Below are 13,293 nucleotides of genomic sequence, written 5' to 3'. Positions count from 1 at the left end.
GAAGACGGCCTGTGTCTTATTTCTAAATTATAGAGCATTTCTTCAAAGGAGAAAGGGAGGATGTAAGTGAAGTATTGTCAACATAAGTTGACAGCTCTACTGGGCTTATTTTGATTATCAATATGAAATTCTTAAGAGCTGGGTTTGCAACCCACTATGAAAACATTACTAAGTGCCCCGGTTTAGCCCAGAAAATGTTGTGTGTTCTTCTGTGAGCCTGATGTAATGTGTATCATAAACTTTCTCATCGCTGTTTAAGTTGTAGGGGTGTGTCCATTAGAGGAAAACTGGAATCTAGTATTCAGACTCTTGTGTTTTCTGTGTTCTTTAGCCGGGATTGAAAGAGGCATATTTAAAGAAAGATGGTTGTGTTTAATTGCCATATATGGAGCCTTCTCAGAGCCCAATCTGATTTACTTTATGTAGGAGCAATCCTTAGCTGCAAGGATTAGGAACATAACTAAGACCCTGTAGAAGATAATGTTTAATAAATATCTCCTCTGTAACAAAGCCTCCTCTGTGTTCCTTGTCAAGGGGCTGTCAAAACTAAATTCAGTCTATTTACTTACATCATGTAAAGTATTCCAAAATTACTCATTATTCATTAGACATTGATTCTGTTTGAAACGTCGGTGGTGTTTCGAAGTTCTGTGACTGGAAGAGGGACTATGAACCTGGGTCCAAACATGGAAAACTATTCACAGCAGGCCGAATGACTGCTCAGAAAGCCAAAGTCAGCCTGGGTGCTTGGTGGTACTGGGCACAGTCACCTGCAGGACCCATGGTCAGACGTGGAGCCCAATAGTCAAGGACGGTTTTAATGAAACTGGGGGGTTTCTCCACCAGAAAAGTCCCCTTATGAACAGGATAGGAAAAAAATTCACATTCATGATCTTCATTCATAAAATGAAGCTATTCACTCACTCTGTATATCAGTGCTTTCATCCGTCTAGAATGACAGTTGAAAAAAAATCCAATTGAACTTTTATTTCTATCAAAAAGGGAACTTTAAAGTTGTGATTTGCCATGAAGTTTTTGGTAGAATAAAATGACCTTAATTCAGAGTGAAACAAAATATGTGCCATTAAAATAGCTTTTGTTGTGTACTGAAAACTTTAAGACATAATGGAAGAAATTGAAGAGAATACAAATAAATGAAAAAATATTCCATGCTCTTGGATTGGAAGAATTAAATTGTTAAAATGTCCATACTACCTAACGCAGTCTACAGATTGAGTGTGATTTGTATTAAAATTGCCATGACATTTTCCACAGATATAGAACAAACAGTCCTAAAATTTGTCTGAAACCACAAAAGATCCCCTCAAGTTCTTCTTGAGGTAGAAGAAAAAGCTAGGGCATCTGGGTGGCTCAGTCATTAAGCATCTGCCTTCAGTTCAGGTCATGATCCCAGGGTCCTGGGATTGAGCCCTATATCAGACTCCCTGCTCTGCTAGCCTGCTTCTCCCTCTCCCTCTACCTGCTGCTCCCCCTGCTGTGGTCTCTCTCTCTCTCTGTCAAATAAATAAGTAAAATCTTAAAAAACAAAAACAAAAACTAGAGGTATCACAATCTCAGATTTCAAGATATCCTATAGAGCTTTAGTCTCCAAAACAATATGATACTGGCACAAAATTAGATAACATAGATCAATGGAATAGAATAGAGTGCCTAGCAATAAACTCACACATATATGGTCAAATGAATTTATAACAAGGGAGCCAAGAATAAACCATGGGGAAGAGACAGTCCCTTCAATAAATGATGTTAGGGAAACTGGACAGCTACATGGAAAAGAATGAAAATGGGCTACTATCTTAAATCATACAGAAAAATAAATTTGAAATAGATTATTAAAGACCTGAATGTAAGACCTGAGACTCCTAGAGGAAAACATAGGTGGTAAGCTCTTGGACATTGGTTTTGGCCATGATTTTTTGGATTTGACACCAAAAGCAAAAAGTAGCAAAGCAAAAATAAACAAGTGAGATTGTATCAAACTAAGAAGCTTCTGCACGACAGAGGAAGCCATCAACAAAGTGAAAAGGTGACCTACCAAATGGAAGGTAATATTTGCAAGTCATATAACTAATATGGGGCTAATACCCAAATTATATAAAGAACTCATACAACTCAATAACAAAAGAACAAATAATCTGATTTAAAGTCAGCAGAGGATCTCAATAGACATTTTTCTAAAAAAGACATACAGATGGCCAACAGGTACATGAAAAGATGCTTAACGTCATTAGTATCAGGGAAATACAAATTAAAACCACAATGAGATACCATCTCATATATGTTAGAATGGCTGTTATCAAAAAGACAAGAAAGAACAAGTGTTGGTGATAATGTGGGAAAATGTAAACCCTCGTGCACTGTTGCTGGGACTGTAAATTGTTGCATCCACTGTGGAAAACAGTATGGACATTCCTCAAAATATTAAAAATGGAACCACCATGATCTGGCAATTCTACTTCAGGATATATATCTGAAAAAAAGTGAAAACACTAATTTGAAAAGATACATGCACCCCCATGTTTATTATAGCCTTATTTACAACAGCCAGAATATGGATACACCTGAGGGTCCATCAGTGGTTGAATGGATAAAGAATATGTATATACATAGAACAGAATAATAACGCAGCCATAAAAGAATGATTTCTTACCTTTGCGACAACATGGATGGACCTTGAGGCATTATGCTAAATATAAATACAGAAAGATAAATGCTTTATGATCTCCCTTATATGTGGAATCTTTTTTTTTTTTAAGATTCACTTACTTATTTTTAGAGTGAGGGAAAGGGGGAAAGAAGCATTAGTAGACTCAGCACTGAGCATGGAGCCCACCACGGGCCTCCATCCTGCAACCCTGAGATGATGACCTGAGCCGAAACAAGAGTCGGACACTTAACCAACTGGTGCACTTAACCACTTAACCACTCAGGTGCCCCAGTATATGTGGAATCATTAAGGAAAAAAAAACAAAAAACAACAAAAACCAAGCTCATGGATATGGGGAACAGATTTATGGTTGCCTGAGGCAGAGGAAGGGAGGAAGAATGGGTGAAGGGGAGTCAAAAGGTACAAATTTCCAGTTACAGAATGAGTAAGTCATGGGGATGTGATATAAAGCCTGGTCACTAGTTAATAACACTGTATTGCATATTTGAAAGTAGCTAAGAGTGGATCTTGAAAGTACTCCTTACAAGAAAAAGTTTTGTGACTGTGTATGGTGATGGGTGTTAACTGAACTTACTGTGGTGATCATTTTACAATATATACAAATAATCATTACATTATACACTTGAAACTAATAATGTAATGTCAGTTATACCTCAATTTTAAAAAAGCTTCTAACTGGCTTTCCCAATTACTGTATCAATACATATTAATGTATGTTAATAGAGTACAAATAATAGTTATGAAAAGGATCTTTAAAGTTTCTTGTTTATTTATTTAAGAGAGAGTGCATGAGCAGGGGGGAAGGTGCATAGGGAGAGGGACAAACAGGTTCCCCACCAAGCAGGGAGCCTGATACAGGGCTCGATCCCATGACCCAAGCCAAATGCAGATGCTAAACCAACTGAGCCACATAGATGCCCCAATTTAAAGTTTCTTGTTCTAGCATTGTATTTCCTATATCCTGTCATTCTTTTATTTATAATTTTTAACTTATTTATACTCTATTTCATGTGTTATTTTAGTCTTCAAGCATAATTAAAGCTCGTTAACTTTTTGTTTCTATAAAAAATTTTACGTTATTTCATGTAATAAGGCAGTGGCTGTGTGATGTTAAGACTATTGGCCTAGTAATGGGAATACCTGAGTTCTAGCTACAGTTCTCAGACTTTTAATCTCCGATTTTTAATAAGCCCCTTAGTCTTTCCATAAAAATATGTAGTGAGACTTCTCATCCAAGCAAGATGGCACAGACTTGTCTCTCCTTGCTTCTCCCCGTTTATAACCATAAAAACCCAGAAAAAGCACAAGAGACAATTGGGAGAACTCTGAAAGGTAGAGAAAGGAAGACCCAGGACTGGCAAAACAACCCAGCAGCAGGGTCTTAAAACCCTCTCACCCAACAGAAGAAGGGCACCCATGTCTGGTATTTGTTGACTTCCAGCCTAGCAACACAAGACAGATCAGGTAGGCCCATTCCCCTCCTGGATCTAGTGGGAGTCCTGCCAACAGTATCAGCTGAGCCCAGGAAAACTGACAGGAAGGATTAAAAGCCTATTGGCAGTAAGTGGCCCCCAAGGGAGTGCTTTCCTTCCCTTCCATGAAGGCGAGGTACAGGGGTAGAGAAGGAGCCACATCACCAACCTAGCCTGGGAAGCAGTCTTCATTTATGAAGGCTGGAGGCTCCCTTCTCCAGAAGAGGCCCACCAGGTGGCCTAGCCAGGGAAATTCCTCCTCCCGCCCTTTCAAGTGACACTGGCTGAGAACCTACTAAATTCTCACTTGAGGAACTTTTAAAAACAAGAGCAAAATAAGCTCAAAGCATATAGAAGTAAGGAAAGAATAAAAATGAGCACAGAAGAAATCAATGATGTTGAAAATATGGAAACAAAAATTAATGAAGCAAAAAGCTAGGTTTTAAAAATTTTTTTAAAAAGGTCAATAAAATTGATAAACCTTTAGTAATACCAACAAAAATAAGAAGACATAAAGTACCAGTATCAGGAATAGAACAGTGGATATCACTGTAGATTCTCCAGACATTCAAAGGGTAATAAACCAATGCTATGAATAACTTTACACTCAAACTTGATAACTTAGAAGAAATGAACCTTGAAAACTCAAACTACAAAACTCAACCAAGATAAATTAGAGGACGTGAATAATCCTTTAGCCCCTGAAGAAATTGAATTAATAATTTAAAAGGAAAAAAATATCCAGGCCCAGATGGTTTTACTGGAGAGTTCAAAGAATTAACACTAATTTTACAGTTTCTTCAAGAAAACAGACAGGGAAAGAACAGTTGTCAACTGATTTTACAGAGCCAGCATTACTCTGATACCCAAACAAGGCAAAGACTGTACAAAAAACAACAACAACAACAAAACCCACAAAGCAATATCTCTCGTGAACTAGGTTAAAAAAAATCCTCAACCAAATAAAAGCACACCCAACAATATTGAGAAAACAGATATAAGTGATGCCCAAATGGGTTTTATTCCAGAGTTGCAAAGCTGGTTCCGTATTGAAAATCAGTCAATTTACTCCATCATATCAAGACTAAATATGAAATAGAAATATCATGTGATCATATTTTGTGTTTTTTGATGCAGGAAAAAAATTATATATCCATTCATGATAAAAATTCTCTAGTTGGAATCGAAGTGAACTATGTCATCTTGATAAAGAGCATCTACAACAGACTTACAGCCAACATTATATTTATAGTGAAAGGGTGAGTGTCTTACCTCTAAGATTGAGAATAAGGCAAGGATGTCCACAGTCAACACAGCTTTGCAACACAGCACTGAAAGTTCTAACCACTGCAGTAAGGCAAGAAAGAAAAATAGGCATACATATTGGAATAGAAAGGAAAGAGAAAGAAATAATGAAGGTGTTATTCACAGATAAGAGGACTGTCTAGGTACAAATTTCTAGAACTAATGAGTTTGGTGTAAGTTATGAGGATACGAGATCAACACTCAAAAATCAGTCACAATTAAAAACTACCATTTTGGGGTGCCTAGCTGGCTCAGTCGGAAGAGCATGTGACTCTTGATTTCAGGGTTGTGAGTTTGAGCCACACATTGAGTGTAGAGATTAATAAAAATAAATAAATAGACTTTTTTTTTTAAACCCTACCATTTATAATTCTTAAAAAGAAAATTAAGTACTTGGGCATAAAGTTAACAAAACATGTATAGGATCTGTGTGCTGAAAATTACAAAATACTAATGAAAGAATTTTTTTTAAAAACCTGAATAAATGGAGAAGTAGACTGTATTTATGTATTGAAGAACTCTACATAGTACAAATTCACCTATTTCCAAATTAGTCTATAGGTTTAAAGCACTTCCTTTCAAAATACCAGCAAAGATTTTTGTAGGCATAAACAAACGATTCTAAAACTTATATGGAAAGGCATAGGCTGTAGAAGCTAAAACAATTTGGAAAAGATGCATAAAGTGGGAGGAATTATTCTACCCAATATTAAAGCCTGCTATATAGCAGCAATAATCAAGACAGCGTGGTATTGGTGGAGGGATACATGCATAAATAAATGGGATGAAATACACAAAATAGGAAATAGACCCACAAAAATATGCCCAACTGCCATTTGACAAAGGTAAAAAAGATTCCTCAATAGAGAGAGGAGAGCAGGGGCCCCTCGGTGGCGCAGTCAGTTGAGCATCTGACTCCTGGTTTCAGTGCAAGTCTTGATCTCAGGGTTGTGAGATTGAGCCTCGAGTTGGGCTCCAAGCCCAGTGAGGAGTCTGCTGAAGTTTCTCTCTCTCTAAAATAAATCTTTTAAAAAAGAGAGAGGGAGGAGAGCATTTTCAACAAATAATGCTGGAGCAATTAGGCCCCCCCCAAAAAAAGAGAGAGAAAAGAAAAAGAAAAGGACCTTAACCTAAACATTTTTCTAGAAAACTTAACTCAAAATGGATCACTGACTGAAATGTAAAACTGTAAACCTTTTAGGAAAAGTTTTTGGAACTAGGGGTCTATCAGCAAAAAATTCTTTGACTTGACACCAAAAGCATGATCCATAAAAGGAAAAATTAATAAATTGGACCTTGTCAAAATTAAAAACTTTTGCTCTGGAAAGCACTTATTAAGAGGATGAAAAACAAGCTACAGACAGGGAGAAAATATCTTCAAACCACATATATATCCAACAGAGGACTAGTATCTTGAATATATAAAGAACTCACAAAATTCAACAGGAAAAAAAAAAAAGAAAAATCAATTAGGGGGCTCCTGGGTGGCATAGTCAGTTGGACCTCAGACTGTTGGTTTCGACTCAGGGTCATGGAATTGAGCCTCACATCAGGCTCCATGCTCAGCGCAGTCTGCTTCAGATTCTCTCTCCCTCTCCTGCCCCTCCCACTCGTGCTCGCTCACTCGCTCTCAAGTAAATGAAAAAAAGTAAATATTTTTTTAAAAAATCAGTTAGAAGGAGCAAAAGACATGAACAGACATTTGACTAAACAGGATATATGGATGACAAAGAAGGACCTGAAAAGATGCTTAGCATTTTTAGCTATTAGGGAGATATAAACTAAAACCACCATGAGATGTCACTATACACCTATCAGTGCGGAATGGAGGAAGTTAAAAATAGAACAACAAATGCTGGCAAGGATGCAGAGAAACTGGATTGCTCATACATTGCTGGTGGGTTACTCTGGGGAACAGGTTAAGACTTTCTTATTAAACTGAACATGCAACTGCTGTGACTCAGTAATTGTACTTTGGGGCATTTAGCCCAGAGAGGAAAACTTCCGTTCACACAAAAACCTTTGCACTAACATTTATAGCTTTATTCGTAGTAGCCGAAAACTGGAAACATATCACATATCCTCAAATGGATAAATGGTTGAACAGGTACATCCATACCATGAAATATACTACTCAGCAAACAAAAGGGGGGGTTGGAGAGGGTAGAGGGGAATGAACTATTTGATGCAAGCAACAACTTGGATCAATATCCAGAGAATTATGTTGAATCAGAAAAGTCAATCTCAGAAAGTCGCATTCTGTGTAATTCCATTTATAACATAGAACATTCTTTTTTTTTTTTTTTAAGATTTTATTTATTTATTTGACAGAGATCACAAGTAGGCAGAGAGGCAGGCAGAGAGAGAGGAGGAAGCAGGCTCCCTGTTGAGCAGAGAGTCCGATGCGGGGCTCGATCCCAGGACCCTGGGACCATGACCTGAGCCAAAGGCAGAGGCTTTAACCTACTGAGCCACCCAGGTGCCCCAACATAGAACATTCTTGAAATACAATATTAAAGAAATGGGGAACAGATTAGTGTGTTTGCTAGGGGTCAGAGACAGGGGAGAGGGACCAAGTAGGGAGGGTGTGACTATAGAAGGACACCAGGGTTCCTTGTGACCATGCCTGGCTATATTATGTTACAACTTTACAAATGTTACCATTGGAAGAAACAGAGGGCACACATGTTCTCCGTTTGTGTTTTACAATTGTGTGTGAAGCTACAATTAGGTCAAAATTAAAAGTTTAACAATCTTCCTTCGGGGTGCCACCCTGCTGTCGCCATGGGCTGCCACACAACCCATGTTACTGGTATCATAAGAACAAGCCATATCCAAAGTCTCAATTCTACAGAGGCGTCCCTGATGCCAAGATCTGCATCTTTGACACGAGGTGGAAGAAGACAAAAATGGATGAGTACCTACTATGTGGCAACATGGTCTCAGATGAGTATGAGCAGCTCTCCTTTGAAGCCCTGGAGGCTGCCCATATTTGTGCCGACAAGTACATGGTGAAAAGCTGTGGCAGTGATGGTTTCACATCCGAGTGCAGCTTTCCCCCTTCCATATCCTCTGTATCAACACAATACCGTCCTATGCTGGGGTGGAGGTGCTCCAGACAGACAGGCAGAGCGCCTTTGGAAAGGCCCAGGGTACAGTGGCCAGGGTCCACAGTTGGCCAAGTCATCATGTCCATCCTTACCAAGTTGCAGAGCAAGGAGCATGTGAGTAAGGCCATACAAAGGGCCAAGTTCAAGTTCCCTGGCCACAGGAAGATCCACATTTCCAAGAAGTTTAATGCAGATGAATTGGAAGACATGATGGTTGAAAAGCCCCTCATCCCAGATGCTGTGGGTCAGTTATATCCCTAATAATGGCCCCTTGGACAAACGACAGGCTATGCACTCATGAGAACTGGCACTGCCCCCTCCTTATTCATGCCCACTGAAAAATCCTGCCTCCTGTGTTTAAAAAAAAAAAAAAAGTTTATTATAAAAAGAAAGGCCTGTGATACCTACACTTCCTGTACCGGTCATCATAAGTATGAAGGGAGGTGCAGCCTGAGCCAGGCTGTGAGGGTTACAGTGGGTACACGTGGTAACAGTGAGTCCTAGCTATCCTTACGTTTATTTTGACTGAAGTATTCAATATTTCTACTCCACCTTATTCAGAAATTATTTAGTCATTTTTACGTATTGTTACCTTTAGTAATAATAAGGTTCATTTACCTACTTACCAGATATCTTCTGAGGGTTCTCTTAGTGTTGACCACACGATCCATGCTAGGAATGAAAAAGGAAAAGTAAGAAGAGTGATAGACTGAGCCCAGCCCCGGCACTTCCGGTTCCTATGTGAATGGTGCTGGTCATGCGCTGGGTCTGGAGCTGGTGTCTGTTTTGACTGGAACTACTAATTCCCTATTTCAAGCTTCAGGAGACTGGTAGAGGTCCTGGTGTTTCGATTAGCTGATGGGTGAACTGGGTTTTCAGTAACTAAGACACTTTTTTTTCATATTTTGATATCCATTTGGAATGCATCTTACATCGATGTTAGAATTTAACTGGTGGTGTTTTTCTTTCTTGATAATACATAAAATAATGGTGCTGCTCGCACTTAGTGGCTCCTTGGACTCCGCGAGATCTAGTAATCCCGCCCAAAAACAAGCTTTCAGTTTTCATCTGGATATTTTGCCTATCCTAATTTTATTAATAATTTTATTAAACAGTGTAGGGGAGAGGCTTTTTTTTCTTTAGAGGAACTCTTAACAATCTGAGGGTTTCATGGTAAATTCTGTGACATTCCATGGTGATAATGTAGTACTTACGTACACCCAAATGTTGAAACCTCATTTCCCCTCATCTTTTTCTCTCCTTTGTTTTTCAAGTGTCGATATACAGCATCTGGTTTTATGACAAGAATGACTGTCACCGCATAGCCAAACTCATGGCCGAGTAAGTATTTATATCACAACATAGATTCGATTAGTGATATATGAGAGATGAAGAAATGACTTGAACCCTTCTCTTTGTTCCTGAGTCTACTAACTCATTTATTTCTTTCCTGATTTCCTGTTTATTGTCAAAGTTTGTTAGAGGCAGAAAACCTTAGAGAACTCTAGAATCATCTGTAATCCTACTACTCCATTGTCAGGGTTTTTTGTTTTTTTTTTTTTTAAAGATTTTATTTATTTATTTGTTAGAGAGAGAGAGAGAGAGAGCATTTCACAGGCAGACAGAGTGGTAGGCAGAGGCAGAGGGAGAAGCAGGCTCCCCGCAGAGCAAGGAGCCCGATGTGGGACTCGATCCCAGGACGCTGGGATCATGATCTGAGCCGAAGGCAGCCGCTTAACCAACTGAGCCACCCAGGCGTCCCCCATTGTCAGGGTTTTAGTCCGTTTCCTTCTAGTCTTTTTCTTTATTTGTACATTAGGTTGGGTGATGTGCTTAGGGCTGTCAGACTGCCTAACCCCAGAGGATACCATTGACACCCAGGGCACAGCCTTCCCATCAGCTGCAGGGGCTTTACTAAAGGACTTTTACTGCAGGCTCCCTCCAGGTTTCCACTCTGACGAGTGGTGCCACGTTCAGTGGCTGGTGGAGAACTCCTGCACATGCTTTCCTCAAGTGAACTTCGTCTTCACACCAATTTTAGGTTTAGTAGTCCCTAGTTCACCACCAGGTTGTATTCCAGTAAATGTTTTCTATGTCGGAATCTTGGAATTGGGAGAGTAATTTCATTGAATTAATGTGCTGAAGGGGGACTCACTGTTCTTTCTCAGGCCAGCCCTTGGGAGCCGCCTGGCTTACCTGTGCTGCTGGCACTGCTGGTCTGCATTCTGGGAGCCCAAGATACTGGTGCTGAGGGTGCCCACGGTAAAACACGGCTCTGGTCAGAGCGCTGCAGCGGGCAGTGTGTTCTGGCTCACCTGTGTTTCCCTCACACAGTTTTTACCTGAATCTCCTCAGAGATGTGGAGCCCCCTCTGTCCAATCAGAATTCCCTTTGCTCTCCTCCAAGGTTCTTACCTACATCTTTGGAAGAAAACAGTCTTCATTTTTAGCATGTTAAAACAGGCCAATTTTACACTAATTTCTGTAAATGTATAAGTAAATAATTAGCTCCCAAACCTCACTTCCAGGTGTATTTGCATTTTACAAGAAGCACACATGGCTATGGTGACATTTTAATCCAGGACCACTCACATGGCCTGATGGGATGTTCGTCAGCCTCCTGCTTTGTTTGCTTGGGCTGTGAGCTCACGGGGTGCCCATGTTTATTACTCTGGGCACACACCCCTGCAGACAGTGTTCCAAATGAACTTGGATCCCTCAGGCTTGAAAACGTGAACCACACTTTCTTTTTACAACACTTTTTCTCAGGAAATTAATTAATTAAAACTGTTTTTTACAAAGCCATTTGCTTATTTGATGACTACTTTTTTGTAGTTTTGAAAGTTACAGCAAAGGCACTCTACTTCTAATTACTTAGAAGACACAGATTTGCTGAGTCTTGGTTATTCTGAAATCCAGAATATTTTCCCTAAATATCCAAACTTTGGAATATATTAATATATAGACTGTCTCCTGCAGATTGAGAGCTTTGGGGTCCCCAAGTGAGAACTGTGTCTCTTTTAGCTTTAACAGCTATTTACAGGGAAGCAATTTGAGCTTTTTTATAAACTATCAGGGCCATTGATAACCCTCATGTAAGACATCAGGTAAATGAGGCAGAAGACTGAAGGCCTATCTGAAAATATTGTATGGAACCAAAATAGGGAGAGAAAGTAGAAACAAAAAGCAGAAGGGAAAAGAAGAGCCTTTGGGTTCTTTCATAAGAAATGCCCCAAAGAGACCCATTTGCTTATGCTTTCAGCTGATTTTACTAGAAGCGGGGGAGGTATTGAAAGTGATTAGAGTGCCCTTATGAAACTGTTGATAAAGAGTTCTAAGTGTCTGACCTATTTATGGCCAAAGAGAATACCTTATATGTTAACATTAACTTTGTGATAAATGGTGTTCTGGTCACCAAAGATAAAAAAAGACTACTTTATCTTTCCTTGCTCTGACTTTGCCTGTGTACAGCCACTCTTTGCCACATATTTCAGAATATCATCTCTGCCAACCAGAAACACAGGTGACCCTGGGATGGACATATTATGTGTCAATAACTGTGCTTGTCGGTGCCCATCCTGTTCAATCACTGTTCCGCAGCCACAATATGGTAACAATTCTCCAAGTAAAGAAATTGACGTATTCCAAAAGATGTTTGTGTGGGAGAACAAGCAAACTTCTAGACCTGTACTGTATCCGAATTTGGAAATCCTCTCTAGTCAGTGGCAAAGTTGAAAATCCACTAAACTTAGGAAATGCTGACTCTCCTAAAGAGGAAATCCACTCTGCCAGAAACTTTTCTTAACAATAAACACTTGGGGTGCCTGGGTGGCTCAGTGGGTTAAAGCCTCTGCCTTCGGCTCAGGTCATGGTCCCAGGGTCCTGGGATCTAGCCCCGCATAGGGCTCTCTGTTCAGCAGGGAGCCTGCTTCCCCTTCTCTCTCTGCCTGCCTCTCTGCCTACTTGTGATCTCTGTCTGTCAACTAAATAAAAAAATAAAATCTTAAAAAAAAAAACAAAACAAAACAATAAACACTTATTTATATAAGCTATGAGATTTGGGGAACTCGTGGAAGTAAGCTTTATTCCTGATTTTACAGATAGGCTTGGAGCATATTTGAGAGAAGGGCAAGAGGCAGGGGTGTTCCTCACAGAGTTTGGATTGGAAAAGGCCTTTCAGAGTCCAAGCATCATTCCTGTCGCTTCTATCATCTGGATAGCTTCTGCTTACAGCAGTGGTGAGCTTTGTAAGGTGGCCTGTTCCACCGGTGAGCAGTGGTGACTGCTAGAAGTGTTCTTCCCTTTGGGGGTGCCTAGCTGGCTCAGTCAGTAGAGTACGCTACTCTTGATCTCAGGGTCAGGAGTTCAGGCTCTATTTGGGCATAAAGTTTATTTAGAAAGAGAGAGAAGAAGGAAAGAAGGAAGGGAGGGAGGAAAAAGAAAGGAAAGGGGAAAGGAAAAAAAGGGAAAGAAAAGAAAAAAAATGTTATTCTTTCGAATCAAAATTACAGATCCTGTCCAGGTCAGGGGGAAGAGGAGTGCCAGCCTGGGCAAGCCAGGCAGCATGGCAGGAGGTAGGAGAAATAGGCTGCATGACCAGAGTCCTGAGAAAAGGTGGATTCAGACCAGTGCAGCCTATAACTGATTGTAAATACAAGTCACTTGAAATAGCAATCTTTTTTTCTCCTGATTATTAAAGGAGCACCTGTTAATTATGG

General features: G+C 39.8%; 1 protein-coding gene and 1 pseudogene across 2 annotated transcripts in view; both read left to right on the top strand.

Annotated features, from left to right (window-relative positions):
• The window catches only part of LOC111144186 (decapping mRNA 1A), a 57,075-nt gene that overhangs the window by 19,784 nt on the left and 23,998 nt on the right, over positions 1–13,293 (top strand). For both annotated transcript variants that reach the window (XM_022498380.1, XM_022498381.1), the window contains exon 4: positions 9,851–9,917. In XM_022498380.1, coding sequence (XP_022354088.1) covers positions 9,851–9,917 — 67 coding nt within the window. The remainder of the gene's footprint in view (positions 1–9,850; positions 9,918–13,293) is intronic.
• LOC111143901 lies at positions 8,271–8,877 on the top strand (annotated as a pseudogene).

The sequence above is a fragment of the Enhydra lutris genome, unplaced genomic scaffold, assembly GCF_002288905.1.
Source record: "Enhydra lutris kenyoni isolate GAN:26980312 unplaced genomic scaffold, ASM228890v2 scaffoldscaffold10, whole genome shotgun sequence".
Taxonomy (NCBI): Eukaryota; Metazoa; Chordata; class Mammalia; order Carnivora; family Mustelidae; genus Enhydra; species Enhydra lutris.
This window is presented reverse-complemented; position numbering and strand designations above follow the sequence as displayed.